This window comes from Lampetra planeri, chromosome 24, assembly GCF_965212315.1.
Source record: "Lampetra planeri chromosome 24, kcLamPlan1.2.h2, whole genome shotgun sequence".
NCBI lineage: Eukaryota > Metazoa > Chordata > Hyperoartia > Petromyzontiformes > Petromyzontidae > Lampetra > Lampetra planeri.
In genome coordinates, this window is record NC_136130.1 from 12230263 (window position 1) to 12256280 (window position 26018).

Genomic DNA, 26018 nt, shown 5'->3' on the forward strand with positions numbered 1-26018 from the left:
ACTCGGCCCCGGCTGCTCCGATCCGACCTCGGCCATCTGGTGGTGATTCGGCCGCGGTGTCCTCCCTCTCCGACTCCCTGGTACGTGTCGTCCCTCGTGTGTCCATCTTTGGACGTTTTACTTCTGACACCAGATGTAGTAATTACTCAGGAGGCTTGACGACGGGATCGGAGGCACACTTATTTATTAACACAACTTGTATACAGTTAGCGAGTATACACAGGACCTAAGGGGTAACGTCCCCTTACTCGGCTAACAGGGAGACACAACATCTAAGCCCCGCTAACCTAAGCCCAAGTCCTCCACTAGGGAGCTAGGGGAGGCTACCTGTCCCAGCCCTGGTCAAGCTGGGATCCGACCCCCTGAGTTCCCAGACCTGCTCGTCAGTCTGGGCTCTCGGGGCCACGCCACCGGCTTGCCCTGGTCGGCCCTTATAAGGACAGCGAGCCAGGGGAGCTCCGGGGCCTATTCTAGCTGGTCTTCCGTCTTCGCTGGTTAAAGCTGATACCTCGACCTCGAGCCCTCCGGCTCACCCCCTCTTATAGTCCGCGGCCCCCCCGGGAGGGGCCCGTGGGGGATGCAGGTGCGGACGTCGGTGTGGCCACCTCCTATGTGTACGGCCCTAACCACGCCCCTTGTGTTTGTTTGCCATCCGCTCCCATACACAATTACACCTCTACATCTTTGTAAAACAATGCGGATGAAGTGGCATACATAGATCTGTTTTACTTTCACAAGGTACGTCCCTTGTTCTGAGTGACTACCTCTGTGGTGCATGCAGCAGTTATCCCATGAGCTGAAGTTTCTTGGAACGCTCTCTTGGGCCGCCCAGAATATTCTCGGTGATTCTACGCTTCACAACGAACCTCATGGTAAAACGTCTTTAGCAGATTGGCATTCGGGTGGTTTGTTGAGAAAAACGAACTTTGATGCACACACGTACATTTTTTGCTTAAGACCCGGTGGGAGCCGTTGAGACGCAGTTTATTTTGCCCGGGAGATTTGAGGAAAATTAAACGGGGAAATAATGAAACGCTGCACTCGTTGTTAAACAGAACACGGACAAGTTGCACGCACGCAAAACACATGGTTTGAATGTTAAGTTGCACATGACATAACAAGCTGTTCATTGTTAACCTGGGAAATGTACTTATTCTTGTACAAGAAGCCTAAGTAAGCTATTTGTCGTAAAGCCTCGAGATGCTGGACTCGAGTAAGCGAGTATTGTGGATAAATCTCAAAAATCCAGCCAAACCAAATGAATGAGAACGTGCATGACACACACACACACACTCACCCGCAGGAGGATCACTCTCCAGCACATTGTCTTGTGCTCTTGTGTTTGGCAATATGCTCTTCAGGAGCTGAACGCCAATGTCGAGGTCTGCTAGCGACGACGAGAAGAGGGCTTCAGGAGAGAGTCCGTGTCGTTTTGCTATTTCTTTATTCAAAAAGTGCAGACCACAGTAGTCTACTGCACGGTCCATAGTTTGCGTTGCATGGCCCCATGCGCATCAGCCTGTTGATGTTCTGATGCCATTGATGGTTACCCCGTTGTCGTCGAGGAATTTCAAAGCCAGGAGGTACGATGTTTGGGTCTCGAATGAGGTGTTTATTCTGAACGTCTACGGTGTTCCACTCGGTTTGGCAGTCGTGTTCTTCCCGATCTGGGCGAGATTCGAGGATGTGCAGCACGTCAGCTGCACGCCGCCAGACGGTCTGCATATCCGCACGAGCAATGCTCAAGCATCTCACTCCTCTCTTGTTTGGAATCCAGTGAGCCCATGCGCTCAGACACCTCGGTCGACTTCTTGTTAGCACTCTCCCTCGCTCTCCCTTTCGTTTTACGTTTGATTTACATTTGTTGTTTATTTGTTGTTTATTTGTTGTTTATTTGTTTACACAAACGCAACTACTCTCTTCAAGCCCGTGGGAATCGGCCTTTTTTTCTTAGAGTTTAAGAACAAAGCCTTCCACGTCTGCTTAATGGCTGTGTTAAGTGACGTGAATTATATGTTGTTAAATTATAAATATTTAGATATTCGTTATGAAGTGTTAATTAAGTGTGTTTGGTATTAATTACGTGTAAATGTGTTTTAAAATGTTAGTAATTATTCAACGTTAATTGTTTGCAGTATGCCATGAGTCCGGATGCATGGGGTTTGCTGCATTCGTTCTGCAGCAACTTCTAGGGCGTGTATTTGTCAGAAGTATTGAAATTTACATTTGTCAATGAGATTCATTTTCTTGGTCATGCAACCAGCTTCTAGAATGGATGGCTCATTGCTAATTTTGCAATTTGCAGTGAATATCGCTGTGTAATTTCCTTCCTCGGTGTTCGAACTTTGGAAGACATTTATTTTGCGTATCGTGTGTTACGTCATATTATTATGCTCATGCTACACGACTATATCAACACCTTCCACACATCCGTTGCCAACGTTTGTTCTTTTTTAGTTATAATGATGGCCGAGTACTTGTAGCTTCGGAAGTATTGCAAAGAGAAGACTTAGAATCGGATTCCTGCAGGATTTCTCGAGGATAAATCAAGATTCTGAATTGGCTCTCGGAGTGCTCGAGTTTGGATCTACGGGGGGAGGTCTGGTGGGTGGCTCTCAGGTTGCTTCAAGCGAAGGAGCACTCCGTGCCCACCGCGTAGCAGCGGCACGAGACGGCCGCTCCGTGCCCAGGACGCGCACGGTCTACTGCGATACGGATAATCTCCCTACTCGTGTGTGTGTGTGTGTGCGGGATTAATCCAGTCGTAACATTTTAGAACTTAGCCGAAAAAGTCTGAAGGGCGCTGATGCCCACGGCAGGGCAGTGGCACGGCGACGATCCGTTGGTCCCAGTGAGGATGAGCGGCCACACCTGGGGTGGTATCGCTCCGGCCACGAACCACCGCAGCGCGGCGATGGCGAAAGGTGGCGTCGCGGGCCTCGGCCATGCTGACATCTCGAGTGGGTGCTCTCGTGAACGCCCCACTGTGGTCAGAGCCATCACTCCCCACTTGGAGAGCCCCTTGAGTGAAGGCAGACACCACTGTGCGTGAGGGATGCCATTCGGTTATTCTTTTGCTCTTCAGGGCCGTGATTCGATTAAAAAATGTAATTATTTTTGCCTCGTTTGTAATGTTTCATTTGTCAACCTCATCCATGTTTTGTGTAGGTTTTATTAGCCGCGCTAGTCTGAATGTCACACGAGTATATAATTAGCAGAAATAGATTTTAAAAAATACATCCTTACGTGCGCCGTGCAGTGCGTGAGCCTGAACGCTCGACGCTCGCCAATGCTTCAGTGCACCCACGCTCTGCGTACGAGCGACGCGTGCGATGTAGACACGAAAATAACACACGGTGTCCACACAGGTGTCATCCACTATTGAATCATTTTAATTAGACTGCAGCTTGAACTGCGTGGTTGAATGCTGGGCCTACGCGACAGATAAAGTTTGTGCCAAAAAACTGAAACGCTTGAGTGATCTTCTCCTGCATCTCACTGAATAGTGTGAAACAACCACGGCAGAGATGTTGGGGGAACACCTGTGGCTCTCTCGAACCTCGACACGATTGTCGCCAACGCCACGTCAGATGTGTGGGAGTTGAGAGCGATGGGACTCGTACGATGGAATCTTCATACACCCAAAAGTGTGTGTTAACAGCTTTATCAGTTTCAACCGCATTCGATTCACTGCCATCTCTCACGATCCTGCTTTGTAATAATAAACCAAGCAGCACCTGCACACGAGCTGATTTCATCGCTCTTTTCTCCTCCGTTGATGTCCTCTTGAACGCGTTCCACTCCTTGGCTCCCATTCCGTCGTGATTATTGTTGACCGTCGGCCATCGTCCCTTTCCGAGAAGCGTCCTCATTTTTCTAAACAGTTTAAATTATTTCTTAAACCTTCGTGTGTTGTCGGAGTCGTACGTTCTTCTTTGTTTACAATTCTTCAAATGCGTCCCCCTACGCAAAAGAGCAGCATTCATCCCCGCTAGCGTCCGCTAGCGTCCGCGAACCAGCGGTGGAGTTTACATATTCCCGTGGCGTGAGCTGTCGCAAGGTGGTGGTGACGCCGTGGGTGGCTGCGGCCGCTCCGCCGGTGTTTCGACGCCGCGATCCAAAAGCTTCAAATCGTATTTGAGGTCTCTCACTTCAGCTCGCTCTTGGAAGTCGATACATTCTCCAAACCCCGAGGTGGTTTTGTTTTGTTATCAATCGAACAGACTCCTCTGTGAAATGTCAAAACTGCGTTTGATAATTTCACAAGAAGTCTTTAAGTTTGGCGAGTTTGTGCTTTGACAAATCACTGCCTTGTGGTTTTAAATTTAACCCCTCTCTGTCACGACGAGAGTCTGTGGTTTCAAATTGAATAAAAACACCTAAACCAGGGAATTAAAAATTCAGCTATTTTAACAATCGGCGGCTTTTAAAATCCTCTCGGATGATGTGAAAAGTACTTTAAATGGTTCTTTGTTGTGATACTTAAAAGCACAGAGGCAGATGGCCGTTGTGAATTCAGATGCATGTGTACATGTTGGAGCACAGTGATGGTGTAAAACAACAAGGCACAGAGAGAGAGAGAGCACCATGTGGGTTGAAGAGTTTCTTATTGCAAATTATTTTGACTACTTCACATCATTTTCAGTGCTGTCTGTTGCAACTTATGCGGTCTTGTATTGTTATTATTAACATGTCAACGTTGGCTGACATTTTTAAACAGAAGCGTGGTTTCCTGGAAGCTGTTTTTCGCAAGCCTGATGTTCTTGAACACAGACGTAATACGGGCTTCAGAAGCGGGTAGCTGGCAGCCTTGTACTAGCTGCTTATTATCACATGATGAGATTTCTTATTGTCCTAACAGAGCACGTGGGTTTAATGGATTTACGTGAGCTATTTATGTTTCCTTTGAAGGCGTGGCCCCTGCAATGCTCCTCCCTGCCACCCTAGGTCCTCGCTAGCTCCACGCTAGCTCCACCCTAGGTCCTCGCTAGCTCCACGCTAGCCACGCTAGCTCGTCTCTTGTTGCGAAGAGACTCTTGAGAGGTAAAGGCGCAGTCCTGCAATTACCTACTCACGCCACTGCTGGTGGAAGGGCCTCCAGAAGGTATTTGGCCTACTCTTCCACAATGGCCAGACATCTTCGAAGAGGTGGGAATATCAACTAACGGGTGAACCCATTTGCACCGCTGGGTGGACAGAGACGGGCGGGTTTGAGAAACTTTCCCATTGGGTCAACTGCCGCGTGGGAAGATGGAATAAAGGGGAAACTATTATCCCTGAGCAGCAGCTTCATAAAAAATATACCGTTTCTCGACTGACCCCGCCTTTTACCTTTAACCCAGACACGCCCCCTTCTAGTTGGTTATTGTATAGCGCGCCCATACCCGTGATTAGCCCTCCTGGCCGACAGGTGGCACCCTGGCATGACACATGTATCATTTGCCCCCCAGAGCCGGAATGAACTGTCAGAATTCGGAGTGAAACTTCGATTCCAGAATTGATTCTTTTTTTTGCCTTGGCGGTGAACGTGTGGCCTCTCGTGGCCGGAGTGTTTGTGTGAACCACCTGCGGCCCTGCTGTCCGTCTACTGCTGGACGGGGTCCTGGGGTAAAAAGGTAGCGAGCGGTAAACAAGGGAGCATAGGGGTGCAGTACAACAATGGATGTTTCTGCAGTGCCCTCTGCTGCTCCCCTCGCAGCGCCGCGGCCCACAGCTGCCGAGTGGGGCACAGCGGCCTGGCCTTCCAAGGAGCACTGTCCAGGCCCCGACCCACTTCGCTTATGAGATGTGATGAGATTTTGGGTGGTTTGCTAACAGTAAAACGCAACATTCGCCAATCAAAAACGCCTGATTCTTACACGCACGGTTCCATAATACACGTACGACGGGCGTGATGTTGAACGCTAAGTGATGAATCAGTCTTGCTGTGTGCGCCCACTCTTCTGCACCTAAGCTGTGCTTGCTTCACAATGGTTGGTGCTTCATTGTAGTTTATGTTTTAAGATTTTAGAGTTAGATGTTGACAGTCTATAAACACAAGACGCATTTATATCTGATATTTATGTGGGATTATTAACCGTGTAAAAAATATGGTTGAGAAAAATATATTATTACCGTGGTAAATATTGACACAAACAGGAAGCTGGCTATAAAAAAATAACATTGACTGGGTTGAAAGAGCAAATTATGTGTGGCGTTGGGGACGTGGTGGCGTTGGGGACGTGGTGGTTTAGGAACATGGTGGTTTGCGAATGTGGTGGTTTGGGGACTTGATGGTTTGGGAATGTGGTGGTTTTCAATAAACACATTCCTGCGGAGGGAGCTGGTAGGAACGTTCGGTTGCTCGGTCAATGGCCAGGGTCAACGGCGGCGTGGTGTATTCCGCAAATATGGCCGACTGTGAGGGCGGGCACAAGCCGGCGTGAGTAGGTTAAACGTTGAGTTTTATAAGGGCACCACGGGGTGACCAGCCCCTCCCCACCAAGCCCCACCCCTCCCAACCCCCACCCTCCCCACCCAGCCCCTCCCCACCCAGCCCCTCCCCACCCTCCCCTCTCCATCCAGCCCCACCCCTCCCATGTTTGGATGCACGACAGACGGACACAATAATCCCCTGTGGGCTGGTGTAAATGATCCGTGCAGCGATTGCGTTGAGGCCTGCGCTGGATGTTGCAGCGGGAGCTTGCAGGTCGTAAAACTTGAGTCACCTGCTGCTGCTGCTGCTGCTGCTGCTGCTGCTGAACCGTATCGCAGAACGGCACAACCTCAGCGGCCTGCTGAAAAATGAGGCATTAAACTAATAACATTACAAAAACAACCAGCTGCTCGAATGTTGGCCAAACTGGCTCCAAAAAACCATGTGGCTGTACGTTATCGTGCAATTAGACACATTGTAAGTTGTGCAACTGTTTCCGGAGCTATTAGCTGCAACAAACGGTGGGGTGAATAAAATGGTGCCAGCCACATACGGAAGCAGAGCAGTGGAGCACCCCCATCACCAGCCCCCCCCTCCCACCAGGCCCCTGCAAGCAACGCTCATCTCTCATCAAATGTTGCATATATATATACACTTTACCGAATAAAGCCTCACTGAGTCTCAAGACACTTTTTCAGGAGGGTCCTGCCAAGTGTTTTCAGTGGGAGTGGTGTTGCTGCTGCTGCGTGTAATACCAGTTAAGTCGTTTTCAGATGATTAGTCCGCATTGAGATGCTTGCTCGATACAAGTGACATCGTACATTCCTCTATGGGAGGAATCCAAGGAACCCTGGAGGAAACCCATGCAGAACGGGGGGAGAGAACGCACAAACTCCACGCAGAACGGCATCCGAGTCGGGAGTCGAGCCCAGGGGCTCCTTGCTGCGAGGCACGAGTGTGTGACCACCGTGCCTCCCTGCCACCTTTGCAGTGTGACTGCTCGTGCGTGACGCGGCGATCTAAGCTCTGCTGCACAGCCCAGATTGAGTCATCCTGCAGGCAGCCATCTCCAGACAAAGCCAAGCAGCCAGCAGCCTGGCTGCACGCATGCCCAGTGCTTCCTGGCTGCAGAGCACGCGCACTCGCTGTCATCGTGGCTCTCCGTTTTTCTTATTTCTTCACACGTTGCTTCTCGCAGTATCCCCACTTTCTCCCTAATGACTCTGGGAGATTACACACGGGGAGGAGGGTGTTTTGCCGTGCAGAAGATAAACAATGGCTTTGCATGCGCACCTCCCCGTATCTCTCTCTCTCTCTTCTCATATTTGTTTCTCCGCTTGCATTTTTATCTCCCGTGACTGTGGGCTCATTCTATCTGGTGTCTACTCCCGCTGTTTGAAGTGTTATCAATGGCTGTGTCTACTGTAATGGCATTTATTATGAAAACAGAATGTTGTTCCTTTTATGGACATATTTATATTTGATGAAAACTGTGAATACAAAATATATATTGTGCTTTCAAATCCCGTTATGTCAAATTCCCTGACTGAAGTTGTGCGAAGTTATATTTTTTTGGATAATTCATTGTTATCTTTACTTTTGAATCGAATGTCTTGCTTCACATGAAAATGTGATACGTGGTATTGCTTTGGAATGTCAGTCCACACATTGGCCTGGGAAACCAAAAGAGGCGCCTTGGCTGCCTTTCTCTGCGTGCTGCAGTGCTGCTTTTAGTCGAGTCTGGGTGATTCACTGACAACATAATGATGATTTGTGTCAGCGTCGCGCTTCTAATTTTCCCATCGTTGCGCTAAAACTGTAATTAAGTGACTTTGTTCCTCGAGGTGTGCGGGCGACTCGGGGGTCAGGGCACCGAGCCATCACCACCGAGCTCCTGGCTCCGGATCTGAGTTTCAGCCGGTGATGACACCAGGTTCTCTCGTGTAGCGAGTTCAGGGTCTCAGCCTGGCGCATCAATGACACCTTAACAAAATTTATTACATTTGGATTTTCATTTAATTTGTAAAGGTTACGGTTCTGAGAATTAAACATTTGGGTTTGAATGCCATACGGCGAACAATTCTTCCTATGTAGGGTTTTGTGGGAAGTGTACCCTCTCTTTAAGGGGTCTCAGAAGTAGTTCTGGGATGTCTATCACCTTCCGCTCTCGAGCACGGGGTGATGCACTGCTCTGCGAGTGTTCAGAATGGAAACGTCTCGTGACGTGATGCAGATTCTACATTTTATAACTCGACTGATGTTTTCTCGAGTGACTTGTAACCCAAAGGATGGCCCATCTTTAGCCCTTCCACTGCCTGTTGCATGTTGTCGAGGATCATGGTTTGAATCAGGCTGGCCACCCTGGTTATTACTGCAGAACCATAAATACGCACCGTCTACTTCGCAGTGGATGTTAAAGATCCTTCGAAATTAGTAGGCTGTTGTGTGCCAGCGTCAGGGTCAAAATTTGCCAAATTACGAAATGACCCACGGATTACTCAATTTGTATTTCGCATATAGCAACGATCGCCCCCTACTGGCAGACCAATGTCCACTCGGAGGCCGGCACAGAGTCGCCTTGTGCCAGCACGGGGACAGCTGTCCCGGCCGGGGCAGGCGGGGGGCGGCATTTGAGCGCGTGAGGTGGTTTGCGATGCGCGTGTCACGATCTGCTGAAGTGGCGCCGTACGAGCGCGAGCGCCGTAGCTCTTCCGTTGACGGGGCGCGTCGGTGCTCACTGTACGGCGCCCACTGTACGGCGCAGGCGAGCACGCGAGCACCTGGTACCTGGACCTGAAGAACGGCGCCGGAGCCGCGGGCCACGGGCCGTCCCCCGACAAGGCCGACGTCGTCATGAGCCTGGACAGCGGCGACTTCGTCAGCATGTTCGCAGGTACCGCACGGCGGACCCACAGCACCGCGGGCAAAGGCGCAGCCCGTCACGTCCGGCGGAAGGGCCTCCGCTAGAGGACGCTTGAGTAAACCCCTCTTGGGAGTGTTTGGCCTACTCCTCCACACTGCCGTTAATAACAGCACAATCATTTGCAACGTGCGCAAATTTCACAAAGCGGACGAATCGTTGTTCGGTCGCGAACTCGGAGGCGTCTGGGAAGAGGTGGGTGTACCCACGCTCTACTCCGCCGCGATACCTGCCCACATACATTGCTCGGTCGATTCAACTGCGGCGCTAGGAGATGGGATCGAACCGGCGACCCCTGTGTTTGGAGTCCGTTGCGATGCCCATTGCACTGCGGGCAGCATCACGTCGGGCGTGGCTTGTGTTCACACATTCAAAAATGTAAACCATTCGAGCAGAACCAAGTGAAGAGTAATATCTTAACGGCCTAATGAGTGTAATTGTGTTTGGCGTGCGAGCTTGCGTTGACCGCCAGGCTCCCGATTCGTCGGTGCGCAGCGTTGAACGTGCGCCTGCGCCGGGTCGTGTCGTCCGGATGGTGCGGTAGCTGCTTAGTTGAATTTAAAACAATTGGCTTCTTCAACGAGCGTAACGTTAGCTTTCCATTTTCCGCTCGATGTGTTTTGGTCGCTGGCCAGTGCCTGCCTGCTTCGCGTTGATCGTAACAAGAGTGGTAAAATCCGTTTTAGGAAGTGTTGCACTGACAATGTTGCGACGATAAAGGTGGTTTTATGTAACTGCTAAATTCCTAATTTGAAGGCCAATAGTCAATGATAGTAATTAGATTATATATTCTTTGGTTGTTTTGGTAAAGTCACGTAGTAAGAAATAAAATAAAACAAATCACGACGTTTCGATCGCTTGTGTTGCGATCGAAACGTTGTGATTTATTTTATTTTATTCCTACCTACGTGACTTTACCGAAAGAACCAAAAAGTATGGATTCCTGCAGTCACGAAAGCTTCAAATCAAGATAGATTACATTTAGCAAGGTCAATTAAATGAAATGCTTCATTCACATAAGAGTGAAGGCATATATTTGGAGGATATGGTAATAATAATTATTTATATTATTTACTCGGCATATATTTTATACAAGTTCCTTCATGTCAATTATCACACTTTTAATCTTAAATATATTTCTCCACACAGTTATAACAACTACTTTACAACGTTGATTGTTTTGTACGCTTTGTAGATTATTTAATACTTGTTCGGGATGAGTAATCCAGAGGACCCCGGTTCGATTCCCTCTCCTGGTGCGGCAATCAAAACAATGGTGCAGGTATCTGAGATCCTCCAAGGGGAGCTCTTTAGAGCCCTCCGTAGTAGAGACCCTTCTGCCAGCAGTGGTGTGAGCGAGAAGTTGCAGGGCTGCAGCTCTACCGAGTACAAGAGTGTAATTTCCATATGAGCAGAGAAATAATAATACTAAAATAACCTACATGTACTGTTGAATTATGTGGTGTGATGCTCTGTTGCAGGTAAGATAAAGCCCACCATGGCCTTCATGTCTGGAAAGCTCAAGATCAAGGGAGACATGGGCATGGCGCTCAAGCTCGAGAAACTAATGTCTCAGATGAAATCCAAACTGTAGGCACCGAGCGTGCTGCGAGAGCCATCGGCTGTGCATGGAACCAGCGCTTTGTGGTTTCCGAAAGAGCCTCAGGAGGTAACATCGACGCGGCAAAGGGGCAATTCAAATGATGCGGACGTAAAATGACATGGCACCTTATCATCTTACACATGAAGGCCATCGTATCTGTTGACTCCTGAGTTTGTCATTGTAAGCGTTCTTTTACTTTTCACTTGTTTGACAAAGGAATACCAGCTCCTGGCAGTGCTGTGTTGATGGGAAGTGGTATTGCTTGGCAGTTTATGCCTGTGGTGAGCATCGGAATTGCGTGCTTAGTCTGCTTAGTCTGCCTCGTGTGGCCTCCGGCCACCCGCTCTGTTGTGTGCGGCTGTCCCAGGTGCGCGGATCATTGTTAATTATCACCCTGTTCTACATGCTCCACATATCAATCAGCCGTGCCTTACTGCAACCACTACGCTAGTCTGTTATAACCGATGTGCTGCTCCTGCTAGCGTGGAACGTGTCTACACATTTTTCCCCATTTGTAATTCGTTATCTGTCAGCTCGGTTATAATCACGACACACGCTCACATCAATTCACTGCATTAAAATGAATTTAGCTTTTAGCAATGTGTCCTTTTGTGCTTACGTACATTTTAAGACGTGCAGCCCATGTGAAAACGCATTGGGTTTGATGAATAACATGATTTGTGCTGCAAATGTATAACAATGGGTTTGGGTGAATATTGATGTTGTATGGCTGCTGGGTGAGAACATGCAAATGTAAACAACACCAAGCAGAATGTGGAATGTTCTACAACGACAACAAAAATGGTTGTTGGTGAATGTATTCAGCGGGGACTGAAACACATTGATTTTTATTACGTTATGTAGTAGCAATTACTGTGGAAGTACTGCGTCTAATAAAACACCTAAACCCCAGTTGAGCCTGCGTGGTTGATCCGTGCGTCTTGCGCAGCGAGAGCACGCAGCTTGCTCCGCTGCCGCCGCGTCTCCAGATATACTTGGCGGCAGCGAACAAAATAGGATAATACGTGACTGCCTCGCCAACGCTGAACGCAAGCACAAATTACAAGATGCACCGTCTCCGCCGTTGAGCGTGCGGGGGCCGCCACCTTGCGTAGTCTCGAGCTATTTTGAGAAGACCGCGCATCACAATCCCACACCGACAACGATCACCCATCCACAGAGTCGCCGGGCTCCATGCGACTTGGCTCGCGAGGTCCAGTGCGGTCGTGCTGTCGGCCACGCTCGATGGGTCAGAGGCACAACCGTTCGGTGAAACGTCAAACTCCTGTTATCTTGAAACAAGACAGGGTTAACCACTGCTCTCTTTAGCTGTACTCTACATACATAATATGGGCTTCTTGGATTAGATCACGTAAATATATAAATGTGTCGTTAAACCCGCCACCACCCGACACAGCCAATTAGTAATGTTTGTCACGTAAACAGAACGTGCCAAATGTATAACGGTGGGTTTGGGTGAATTGTAAATGTTGTGGATTTGTTCTCCAACACACCGGTGTGCTGTACTAGTGACGAATTGACACGTTCTGTTTACGTGACAAACCTCACTAATTGGCTGTGTCGGGTGGTGGCGGGTTTAACGACACATTTATATTTACGCGATCTAACCCAAAACACCTGTATATGGATGATATTGGTCGCGAAATCCCACGTGTTAAACTGTACTCTACATGATGGAGTCTTCACCGTTTGTTTACTATAGCTTGACCGCATTATGTCGCGGACTCAAGGAAAGAAACCCGAAACGAATGTAGCTTATTCACATCGTTTATTAATGTAGCTTATTTGGAAGTGAGTTTATCATGCAGTCTGTTTAACAGCTGGTGCTTAAAACTGGGGAGGGAAACTTCGCTGGAATTATGTAATTACTCTGAAAACAAAGCAGTTTGCAAATTGCAGTAATGAGGCAAGTCTCAGTATTGGTAGCGATGCTCGTTACGTGCGGTGGTTATCTCTCGTCACTGACAACGCATCGAAAACAACGAGGAATGAATGAGAGCAGTCTGCGACTCATTGATGAAACGCAACGGGGCGGCTCCCTCTCTCTCGCGCGCTCTCGTGGCACCGCGAGGGTGACCGGCGCCACTGGCAATCACATCGGGGCTTTCTTGCTGCACGGCCAAGAGATTTTTCAGGCAAATTCGCATACCTCCTCTGAGGAGATGACTGTATCTAAGCATGAAACATACAATCTATGGAGGCCTCAACGTGAATTCGGAGTTGTTTAGCTGGTAGTTTATTTTAAGTGGGCCGCTGAGAGGATGTGTTGACAACACCGGCTATAATCATATCCGCAGCTGGCTACAGCCACACATTCACCACCCACCTCTCTCCCCGCTACGTTCTCTCACTTCTTGGTTAAATGTCGATGTTTATTTCTTTAAAGGACCGCCTTTATCACGTGCAGCGGACAAGGGAGCCCTGGAGAGAATTTGCGCAGATAGAATCCAGGCTACAGGGTCGGATCGAATAGAGGAACAATGTGGGCATTGATAATAGTGAGGATGGTGAGGATGGTGACTGATGGTGAGGGTGGTGAGGATGGTGACTGATGGTGACTGATGGTGAGGATGGTGAGGATGGTGATTGATGGTGAGGGTGGTGAGGATGGTGACTGATGGTGAGGATGGTGACTGATGGTGAGGATGGTGACTGATGGTGAGGATGGTGACTGATGGTGAGGATGGTGAGGATGGTGACTGATGGTGAGGATGGTGAGGATGGTGACTGATGTTGAGGATGGTGAGAATGGTGAGGATGGTGAGGATGGTGAGAATGGTGAGGATGGTGAGGGTGGTGACTCATGGTGAGGATGGTGAGGATGGTGAAGATGGTGACTGATGGTGAGGATGGTGAGGGACCTACAGGGTGCACAGAGAAGGCATCGCCCTTTGAGTCGTGGACCCGAGAGACGTGCCTGCTGCTGTATTTGACGTTTCAAACGGTCTGTGGATGTCCACGTCCATTCATTGTTTATCTAGAAGTGTTCTTACCTTGTTTGCTACATTCCCAATTTAAACCGAACGTTGACTCGAGGCGTGTGTCGGAGTTTCGCCTGCGGGGAGTTCGAGTGTCGTGGTTCGAGTTGGGCTGCGCTACGAACCCGGCGACCCGGGTTCGATTGCAGCTCGCGGCCAACACCAGTCACGATTATCTGCACTGGTCCCGGGCCTCCCCTCGGTCGACTCAGCCTCAAATGAGTGCTTTGTGGGATGTGTAAACATCGCCACTGGGGAGACAAAGGCGGTCGAGCGCAGTGCTGGCAACTCGCCCCTCGTGTACCGTGTCGATCTTCATCATCGATGCTCGCTGACAGCGCTTGCCCCAACAGTCTGTAGGTGTGTTGGGCCTTCTGTGAGCGCCAGCTGTGGCCAGACTCGGGAGCTCCGTCGGCGTCCCGAGCCCCGAGTCCTGGCGGGGTCGAGGGCCCCGAGTCGCCACGTGCCCGTGAGTGATCCTGTGCTCAACGCGACCCGCACGAATGTGCGTCGTCTGTTTGCGGTGATGATCATTACCACGGGATCTCGCGTGCGGTTTGCATTCGGCATGGCCGTGTGTTATCACAGGGGTCAATCAAGGGTCAAAGATAGCAGCAAGGGTGCCCTATCGCAGCGAGTCGTGAACGCTGCGGCTCCACACCGCGACTCGAGCAGAGGGCGAGCGGCATGGAAGGAAGAGTTTTGTTGGTCTCCTGTTAGCAGCGTAAAGACAGCAGCCACAACCACTGACTTGGGGGGGGGGGGGGGTTCGTTTTGCGTGGAGCCTGAGTTCTCCCCGCTCGGCGCATCATCTGCAGGGAGCGCGCGAGAGAAGGAGAGAGGGGGGGGGGCTCTGTACTGGCAGGCCGAGGAGCGGCTGCAGAGAATGCCGAGTCGGTGTGGCATTTACTCAACATTCGCTGTGTAAATGGCTCAGCACAAAAGTGAAACATAATTAAAATCACACTTTTTTACCCCCCAGAAGAGAGCGGCGAGTAAAGCGGCATGCCCAGCGAGTGACGAAATTCTGCATCGAGAGAAGTGCACGTGGCCAGGGCGGTGGTGGCGGCGGTGGCCGTGGCAGACAGAGGCGCGCCGTGCAGTCGCTCTGCTCCCACGAGCCAACGGGTCTCGTTGGGTGTCTGCTACATTTTCAGTTTCCTGTATGAGGTGTCGCCCTGTGAGCCATGTGGCTCTTGACTCGGGTGCAACCGCAACAAACAAACACATGAACAAAGAACATCTTAAAGTGACTACGCGCAACATAAAAATCCAGGAAAAAACAGCAAAAGTCTTCCAGAAAAAAGCACCGTATATCAACGCTGTGTGCAGAAATCCCAGTGGGATGCAAGTCAAACAATAACAACCATAAGACAATTTAGATAAAAGTGATCAGGCTAACTGTGTACTTCAACAAACAAACATGGCTAAACCATACGTTTTCGGAAATCACCAAAATAAAGCTATAAAAACAATGTCACATTCGGGATAAGATCCGCAAAGTCCACTCTCCACTTCGTCACGGACAAGGGGAGTAGTCGGCCCAGCAGCCACGGGGCTCCTGGCTCCGGGTTCCACGGCTCGGCCCTCGGCGTGAGGGTGAAGGTCGTCGTCGTCGCTGTTGATCGAGGGACACGTTCGATTAAACAAAAAGACGCCACATGGTAATGTCTGTCCCTGCAACAACAGCTGTGTTAGAACGTTTGCTATTTTATGATGACTGTCTTTATTTCCTTCGGGAATGTAGCATTGCATTTTGATATTTGCATTGCACTATAATGTAAATGGTTGGTTAAAAAAAACACTTAAACATCGAAAGAATACCGATGTTTTCGCGTCAAAAAATATCAGGAGGTCGATTGAATCCACGTTTTTTTCCTTTGATCTCTCATCCCAAGTCCACTTCCAAATCGAGTTTGTGGTGAGTGCGTCCCCACTGCGCCACCCGCAGCGGCTGTGCGCCTGCGTGGGTGTCGCCGCAGTGCATCATCCCGCAGCACGAGCCCCGAGTCTGAGTCTGCTCGCGCCCCGCGTGGTGCCGAGGCGGCGGCAGGGATCATCGCTCGCTTCTCACACGGCCAACCAACGTTGGTGGCAGCAGTGCAGCCTGCATCTGTATTTATACTGGAGGAATCCGATGAGCTGTAAAGCTCCTTCTTCACAGATGTCAAGTTGTAGTTTTATTCAGCTGAGAGGGGAGCCTGCGGCACTTCAGTCCAGTGGGAACTCGACATGAGCACGACTCTTGGGGAGCCGGGCGTGCGTACAGGCCACGTGCGCTTGCGTCACAAGTTGCCATTTGCCTCCCAAGGCAATTGAAGGATGTGTTGCGTTTATCAGAGTTGTGCTTATATTAGGTTGGCTCACATCCAGCCTCCACGAATTCATTTGGTTGTTATGGAGGCATGCAGCGTGCATCGATTCTTCGACTAAATTAAATTATTATGCCCATGATACGTGCATCGAACCGTGGCCGCCAGGGAATGGGACGCCGACCGACAGTACGGACGTCACGGAGGAGACGGAACCGTGGAATTGGCGCGCGTGCAGTGCTGGGTGCACGATTGCATCCCCAGATCGTGAGAGGTGGCAGAGACGACTTTGGGTGGGTGGGGGGGGTTATCCAGCAGTGTATCGATCAGGGTTGAGGATGGCATGCTTAGAATGAAGAGAATCGTCCAAACGAGACGGCGAAGACGGAACATCATGGCGAGAGCTCGCCGGGGCCACGGGGGGGTGGGGGGGTCAGCGTCGTGGTGCAACACTCCCCTGGGCCGTGCCTTCACTCGCCTCTTTCATTGGCTGAGCTTAGGTGAGTAATTGATTTAATTGGCTGAGTTTTGTGTTAGTGATTGATTGATTTAATTGGCTGAGCCTGCCTTAATAATTTTATTGATTTATTTGTTATAAGTGATCGTTTGATTGGCGTAATTTTACTGAGATTTATTTTATAATTTAATTGATTTAATTGATCGTGCTCCGTGTGAATGATTGATTTAATTGGCTAATTGCTGTCATACGTTTATTGATTGATTTAATTATCTTCGCTGGTTGAGTGGTCTATCTAACTGTCGATATGTCTATCTCTTTATTTTGTACTTTGTCGGAAGTGAAGAGTGATTCGCTTCATGGAGGGGACTGGTCCCTGCCATGGGAATGTGCCGTGTCCACATCTGGTGGAGTGGAGAGACGCCCCGGCGCCAATTTTATATTTTCACTTTCACCGACGAAATATAAATTACCCAAAATCCAATAACGGTGCTTTAAAAAGTTTGGATATATCAATGAAATGTCTCAGGAATATCCTAATTGATATATTTAGATTACACATACGCAGTGCCGCATTATCCTAGTAGCAAAAGTAGCTACACATGCTACGGGTCTCGAACTTTTAAGGGCCCCGCGCTAAATGCTTTCAAGCTTTCAATTCCGGTTTAGTGATTCTGCACTTGCTCTATTACTATAGTACTATACCGCGTTCAACCTTTATGAACGACTGGGTGTATAGCAAATGAAAAAATACAATAACTTTACTATGCAAGTAAAAAAATTGTGTTTTAATATTTGTGTTTGTATTTATTTAGGGTCCCTTTATAACATATGCTACAGGCCCCGCACTAGCTTAATCTGGAAGCTATGCATTGACATTTGCCTCTGCGAGCTATCTTGACTATGGGTTGATCGTCCCCGTTCTCGTCACTTTAACCCGAGTTGAGGAAATGTCATCTGCGACTGCCAGCGTGTTTGTGTAATGGGTTGCACATTCACACTGCGGATTCATGAGAACATACAGCAGCACCGTCACAAGTGCTGTTAACACGCCGAGAGCAAAGGACATTGTGTGGATCGCAATGCTGCTATGTTTACGGAGTGATTTGATTTGTTTTACTTTGTTGAACAAAATAGCAAAAGGTCAGTCACCATTTAGAGAAACTGCCGCGCGGTGTAATGGTTGACACACTAAGTCCACACATCTTGTAATGTGTGGTGGCTGGTCAGTATCGCACAAGGATATCATCACCAAGACGCTGTGTTTCTCAGATGAGTATGGTCTGCCAGTAGGCGGCGATGTGGCGGTTTTGTTTTAACAAAATACTTAACGTTGCGAGTATGACAAATGCGAACCGTGACGCCGGCACTCATTGGCCTCCACTCGTTTTAGGATAACGCCACAGAATCTTTAGCGTCCACTGAGGGTGAGATGGCGCATCTTGTCTGGTTAACGCACTATTAACTAGGGCGCCTGCTGGGCTTGAACCACCAATCTTTGCAACAAGAGACAAGCGCTCAGCGACGTCACCGCACAATGTGTTGTATCCCCTGATGTCGTCTCCTCTTACTCGCTGTTCTGAACTGATAACCTCAGAACCCCTCTTGCCACTGACCATCAGCCACAGAGAGTTTGTTCCTGGCATGGTCTTCCCCTTATTGCTGACCTATCCAAATGTTGACCTCCGTTCCACACGTGAACCACCGGTACTGATGCCCCCTCTCTCTCTCTCTCGCACACTAACAACAACAACAACAACAAGATGATGATGATGTCGGCATCCTCTGCCCATTTTGCATCTCGCCGTGGCACCCCGATCGGGGTTGGAACTGAGTCCAGCGGGAGGCGTCGCGCCACGGAGAGGAACCGCCACGGCACCGCGGTTCATCCGCCGCGCTCACCAATCAGCCTGCGTGTGATTAAACGTCCAACATTGCACAAATGCAAATCTTCAAAGTACTAATTTACATCGCTTTGCGTGAACGTTTTTGCTCGCGATACGCACAAGGCAATCCGTTTGAACCCAACCCGATGAAAGCAACTTGGTCCACGCCCGCTGGAGTCCAACGCCCTTTACTCCACCACTACTACTACCACCACCACCACCACTACTACTATTATTATTAGTATTCACACAGCCGTCGTTCTGGGACGGTGGCGACTTCAGACGCTTCGAGACGTCCTCGCGGGCGCTGCGACGCGAAGGGGCCGTGCTGCTGGCCCGTGTGCTCCCACGCCCTGCGGGAAGTGTCGCCTCGCCACCAGCCGTGGGCACGGCCACCCCCCAGCCCACGGGCTCAGCCGTTCCCTCGAGATGTGAAGCTGCCGGGTCCCCGCGTGCTGCGCGGTTCACTCCCCGGTGCTCTTACGTCGTCAGCGACTCCACCAAATCGTCGGTTCGATTTCTCGACTAATTGGACAACGCGAAGACGGTTGTGGTTTAAACACGTCTCTGTTACAATGCGTGCCGCTGGACGGGAGGTGGCGGTCGGGACTTGGTGGCGTCACCAGCATCACAGGCCGCGTCACGCCGCGCTGACGAGTTTGGGGGTTTCCAGCCTTCTGTCGTTGTTCATTGGGCGCGAGTAGCCGAGAACACGGGGAGTGCAGTACAATGTTGTTGTCGCGTCATCGACGACGACTCGGCCCGTCTTAAGGTTACGTGTAGGATGTTAGTATCCGTCAAGTGATGTAGCAGTTGTATACATTGTATCGAGTTGTATACATTGTATCGAGTTGTATGCATTGTATCTTGGTAGGTTGTGCGGTGTCTGTAAGCGCGACATCTAATTCCGTAGTGGAGGGGGGAGAGGGACTCCTCCTCTGTGAGACGATGTTGAGGAAGCCTGTTTTTTGCAGCGCAAATTAACTGTGATGTGATTTAAATTCACGCAGCAAATTATTTCTATTCCTTGGATTGCATCAGTTCCGAGGGGTTGCCGCAGCAACGCCCTTGAACGGTGTCGCTGCAACTTTGGGCCCGAGTCTCGATTTGACCGCACGATTCCAAAAACACCAGAACCCGTCCTGTCCGATTTACCCGAGGCTTTCTCGTGTACACGGGAGATGGGATATCACCATTAAAGCAACATCGTGTTAATGAAATGCAAGTGTGGTTGCACTCTTGTTCTAAAATGCATGGCAACATGAAGGAACGTGATGCGCAGGTGGGCGTGCTGATTCCGCGTGGCCCGAGGCCCTGAGGACCTCGTGCGCATCCACTCGGTCACGAGGCAGCAGCGAGACGCCGCAGCACGAATACCCCCCCTCCCAGCCGTGCAGCCATCAGAGGAAACACCCCCTGTGTTACTGCCGCCTCCATCAGCGCCGCCGCTGCTGCTGCTCTAGAACTCGCATGCAGCTACTGCAGGGCAGTTGCAATGCACCACCGGCATCGTGAAGAGGGAATTAGACTGTTGTTGAACAAAATGACGAGACTGCAAAGCGCGACAATTCACGGGACGGCGAGGGAGCGGACTCGAGTTGCGTCACAGCCTCGGTAGCTGCTGCAGCCCGCGGTGTGTGAATAGGGGAGCGGTGGCGCAGTGGTGAGCACACCGCGGCTACGAAGCACCCGACCAGTGTTCCATTCCCGCTCACGGCCAACACCGATGACGATTGTCTGAATTGATCCTGGGCCTCCCCTAGGTCGACTCAGCATCAAACGAGTACCCGGTGCGATGTGTAAACGGCCGGGCGTGGTGCTGGCCACCAAAGCCCTCGTGTGCCGTGCCGGCCTCCAAAGGTGCTCGCTAACAGCCCTAAAAAGTCTGTTCAGGCCGTACGGGAGGGGGGGGTTTGTGATGTGTGGGGAGGCTGCCCCCCCCCCCCCCCTGAGCCCTCGCCCCAGCTTGGGCCGCTGCCACGATGCCAGGAGAAGCGGGGGTCCGACCACGGGGCACGGGTCACCGACTCGAATCTCAACCTCTTCCCTCTGCCGGGCTTTCAAAGCGCTCCTCCCGCTGCGCGCCTCGTTCAGAGTCATGCCACTTGGAAGGTTCTGCTGTCTGCTGTCTGTCTCCTGTCTGCTGTCTGTTTGCTGTCCGCTGTCTACAGCCTCGCCTCTCGCCGGGGTGGCGGGGGGGGTCCTTAATTCATGGCAGCCCGAGGGGGCGGGGGGTTGATATGAACCGCGTGAAGATTTAAACTGTCTCTGCATGCTCCGTATCGAAGCGTTTGGAGGGCGATGAGGCGGGCCGCACTGCAGCAGTCTTCATAGGAGACCACAAGCACGAGCCATTACATTAGCAACGTCAAAGCGTGACATTTAGAAATTGGGCTAAACGACACATCCAGCCTTGCAGCGGGGGCAAGAAAATGAAAATACGATGTCGCGATCTGGATGTTGCGGCTTTGGGGTTGTGGCACAGCAGGGAGATGGCGGGAGGCGAGGGGGCTGCCTGGTGCCCAGACGGAGGAGGAGGAGGAGCGCGCAACTCGGGGGCCCCGCGGCTTCGTGGACATTGCAGATCCGCAACAAGCGGAGACTCCGGCCTCAGATTCGATGGCCCCTCAGGGTTTGCATCCCCAGCACGAGGTCCCCGCGTTCTCTGCCGAGCCTCCTGCGGTGTCACGGCTCGCGCCCCGGGCTTGCCGTCGAAGAGGTCGCCGGGGCCGTTCGTTCTCCCGGCACGGCACCTCAAACAACGGGGGCGCGACTCTCGAACCCCTTCCACCTCCCCTAAGCCAGCACCGTCCACGCAGCGGTGACGTCGCTCGGCAGGTCGTACGTGGTGGGGTAAAGTGTGGGTGTTCTCGTCTCTTCCGTCCGGACAGCGTGGAAGAGTAGGCCAAATATCTCATGGACGTAAGAAAATCGATGAAACACGGGCAGAGTACGACAAACGGCAGGGCACGCGTCCCTGTGTGTTCGCGAGTTGCATCTCATTTGTTTTGATAACGTCGTTCACAGCAATGAGGCGTCTTGGCTGGGATGGGTGCCAGCACGGTGGGTGCTAGCACGGTGCGTGCTGTGGAAACATTCTCGGAGAGGCGCCACGTGCGCATCTCGTTGCTCCCCCGCGATCAGCAGCAGCAGCACGCGGTGCCCACGCGCGCGCTCGTCCTGCAGCAGGGGCAGCAGTCAGAGTTCAACGCGAATTGAAATGTTCTGCACACATTGCACGGCAGCCAAGCTTACACTGCGCGCAGAATGAGATGGGAGCCCGGGGAATTGGGATGGTGTCAGCCGGCACCTGATGGGTTCATGCGCCACTCACTCGAGAGCAAATGTGCGTGCGATGCTCGCGCCGGGAGCTGACTGCGGCGACGAGAGCGGCGCCGGGATCACCTCCCCCACCTCCTCCCGCTTGTGAGCTCCTCCACCTCCTCCTCCTCCTCGTGTGGAATTCCACCAGCAGCTGCCCATGTGCTCACATCCCTCGCCTCAAGCTGCTTGTTCTGTGGGAGCCCCTCCGTTCCCGAATGCGCGTGTCATGTGTGCTGGGAGAATCGAGTACCCCAGAACTCGAATTCACGTCTCATCCGTGAGGTTCACGTTCAATCGTCTCTATGTGAAGGACTAATTACGGAATTATGTTTTGGTGATCCGCGCAGCTAATGCACAAATACAGATACGTGTGTTTATACATCGTAGAATGTCATGTCACAACAAAGTGCTGCCGTTTGTCAAGCCACTGCTGGATGAAGACCGCCCGCTGGTCACGTGGTCGCTGCTTGAGCAGACTTCACGGTGCTAGCCAGTGCTGCTGTCCAGGACTGCTCCGTGCATCTCTCCGCCGACGTTACCCGTGGCACAGCAGCGGGCTCACCACTGCCCCGCCGACTCTACACCGTGTGTGGATATTCCAGATGTCTATACCGAAGTAGCACAAAATAAATTGATATTTTACGAACATAGTAAAAACACCCAAAGTTACCGAGCTCGTGCCCGTTCACACCGCTTGAATCTGTTGCTCTTTAGAGTGTCGGGGCGAGTGCGTGCCGGTGGAGATGCGCGTGCATTTATTACGCGAGTGTAAACCTTGTCCCATTTTACGAGCGGGCAATTCAGAATAATTGCCGAGATGCATGGCTGGCCCGAGGCGCAAATGGCGAGACGGCTGTGGAGGAGGCTGCTGCTGCTAGAGAAGCATCGGCGGCGCGGTGATGAGCGCCTGGATCGAGAGGCCAGTCGGGACGCGCTGCGAGTTTCCCCGCATCGCCACCCTCCTCCTCCTCCAGAATCGCGCCCAGCAGCACAGACACCGAACAGACGCCTCGGCCACACGGAGGAGCGAGCCCCTCGTGACGGCATCGTCACACCGCGGCCTCGCGTTCTCAGCCTGCTGAACGCACACTCCGTGAATGGGATTGACCAAACATTCCAGTGCAGCAACCGCTTTAAACAGAGTCTTAAGCCGCGGCGAGGCTATCCTGGATAAGTAGAGGGAATTATTATCATCATCGTAACCCGATATTTCAGTCGAATTAGGACCCATATGTATTTTTTCGACGCATGTAATGTTTCAGCCGAATTCGAACCCAGAGCTAACACGGAACGAGAGAAAGTCCCTGCCTATAATTAATATCTCGCAGTTCACCAGCATTGGTACAAGCAAACCTGACTGATGACGAGACACTGAATGTCAAAACCGGTCTCGAGTTTGCTTGAACTGAGCCAATGCTGCTGATATTGTGCACTCCCAGAAGGCCGTGAGGCCGGATGTGTGGGTGTAAGAGATTATTTAAGACGATTATGTTTTGCATGTGGAGGGACAGATCTGGGTAGGGTACATTCTCTCTACACATTTGGATGAGCCAGTGTTCATGTATTGTCTACAGAGCTGATAAATAAACACAACCCCGTTTTTGTGATCACTTGGTGCTCATGGTCGTGCTGTGGTTTTGTGAGGTGCAAATGGGGGCTTTCTACAGGGCACTCTGCATGCATATATCATCATATATTATTGTGTTATCAGGATCGCCAATTATTAAATATTGCAGATTGGGGTTGAAGGTGGTGTTGTTTAAATGTTTGCAGTCTGTCTTGCGAATTGGCAGCGTCTCTTGCGAGAGCTGCGGCAACCAAACGGATTGTGTGCGCAGTGTTTGGAGTTTCCCCTTATCCCAGATATTGAGCAAAAATAAGGTCAATCTTTTTGTTACCACGACTCCTCTCTTTTTGTTACAACACAAATATGAGGAGAAATAATGCTTAAAATATTGTTGATAACATCTAATTCACACGTTCACATCAATTTAAGAAAGAAACACCACTTTGTGACGGCCTGGTGCACACCTATGCAGCGTCGGTGTGAATTTGTGAACCTGTTTTTGCATTTCCCAGTAGAAGGCTGAGAATCACGTGAACTGTAATTACAATTGTATTCGTGCAATATATTAACGTGCCATCATTGGGCCCGTTTGTAACAGTGTGCACTGTGTGAATGTGACATTGCACGAATGAATGCGCCTAGTGTTTATCTCTAGGAAAGGCAATTTAAAATCATTCCTGTTCATATATATAATTTGAATGGTTACATTTAATAAGTTTTATTCATTTTGTTTGCACATAAAACCAAAAAACCCAGTTGCAATACACAAAAAACGCCGCTAATTTGTCTTTGGCCTGGGCATTATGGGTAAAACATACACAAGTCGACCTCCGTTGTGTTTACGAGCACACACCGCCATTGCCAAGCAGCACTTACATCAATCAGCCTACTCTGCACCGGTTCCGGCCTTCTGGGTCGCATCAGCAAAGTCAGGCTTGTAAAACAAATACTGCTGGATGGGCTCAAGTTATTGCCAAGAACACTCCATTCAGACGAACGCTGGGCAAGTGCACACACAAGGTTGAGGCTGCGCAAGTTTGCCTGCATAAGGATTCCACGTTTTCCACCGCAGACCAAACCCAGACATACTTCTCAGTCAGCGTAGGCCTATCAACAATGTGCAGTTTTCTGTCATAAGTTCAGCACAAAAGCGTTACCAGATCTCTGTACAACGCCAGCGAGAGGAATATGAACTTGCCACCGAAGCAAAGAAACGCCAGCTCAGTCACTGCTACGCACACCAGGCGGCTTGACTTTACGCACCACCAGCCATGCATGCTGATAGTCCTTGCTGACTCTGGTGTGTGTCTCCAAGTGACCCCAGCTCAGTTTGGCCATTAGTCATTGTAATAGCGAGTCCCCTAAGAGCAACACACCTCTAAAGTTCTGTTCACATTGGATCATCTCCACGAGTTATTGTGGCCGGCCCTCCCTATGTCACAGGACGACGGACGGCCCTGACGCTGCTGACGCACGAACGCTTCCCCCTGAGCTTGGAGAGCGAGAGGCAAAACGAAAGTCCACGGGGTCCTCGACAAGCGAGACGGGCAGATCGTGCGGCACCAGCAGCTTCGCGTAGCGGGCCCAATGCCAGGAGGAGATTGACGTGGCATTGAAGCCACTTCTCAGCCGACACAAACATCAATGCCAACCCGACGAGAGCAACAGCCTTCGAGAGTCGACGAAGGGAGGCGATTTGAGGCAGCGGCCCGAGCCACCGCCGCGAGACGCGGGGCCCCGTGGGGCACCCTCGAGGGCGCGGGTGGCAAATCTCAGGCCCGGCAAGTGGCGGGGACACCGCCGCGGGTGTCGGCGCGGCCCCGGCCGCACCCGGCGGCAAGGTGCCGGCCAGCTCGCCAGCGGGGTCACCAGCGGGGTCGCCAGCGGGCTCGCCAGCGGTGCCCGCGGCGCGGCCCTCCGCTGGGTGGAGTCCCCGCGGCGTGTCCCGGGGGAGCGCCACCAAGGGGGGGGGGGGGGGGGCACGAGGTCCTCTCCCTCGTCACGACGACAACCAACTTGCCTCCACCGTGCCGGGACGGACTTACAAGGCGCTTAACCCTTCTTGCCGTGAGATTCGCAGCCTCCTGCACTGCGCACGATGCACGCGACTTCGAGCGCCCGACGATTACTTTCGCGTTGTCTTCACAAAGGTCAGCAACTCCTCCGAGTCCTACTCCTGCGAAGGCTGTAAATTGTGCTAAAGCCCCACGCGGGTTCGGCAGCGTACGCTCTCCCCAGCTGGAGCCAGTGCCGGATTATCCGAGTAGCTACATATGTAGTAGCTACATATGTAGTAGCTATGGGCCCCGCACTTTCAAGGGCCCGCGCTAAATGCTTTCAAGCTATCAATTCCGTTCTAGATTTGAAGCTTTCGTGACTGCAAGGATTCATACTCTTAGGTTTTTTCGGTAAAGGCACGTAGGAAAAATAAAACACGTACAAATTGAAATAATAATAGAAATAAAATAATAAATCACGACGTTTCGGAGGCAACACAAGTCTCGGTCATCAGGTGGGACCGTCACAGCTGAATTT

At 51.1% G+C, this 26018-nt stretch overlaps 1 protein-coding gene across 1 annotated transcript in view; it reads left to right on the forward strand.

Moving 5' to 3' along the window:
• The window catches only part of HSDL2 (hydroxysteroid dehydrogenase like 2), a 60381-nt gene extending 48531 nt beyond the window's left edge, over window positions 1-11850 (forward strand). Inside the window, exons 10-11 of the mRNA XM_078605744.1 lie at window positions 9180-9308; window positions 10817-11850. Coding sequence (XP_078461870.1) covers window positions 9180-9308; window positions 10817-10929 — 242 coding nt within the window. The 3' untranslated portion in view covers window positions 10930-11850. The remainder of the gene's footprint in view (window positions 1-9179; window positions 9309-10816) is intronic.
• The last annotated feature ends 14168 nt before the right edge of the window (window positions 11851-26018 follow it).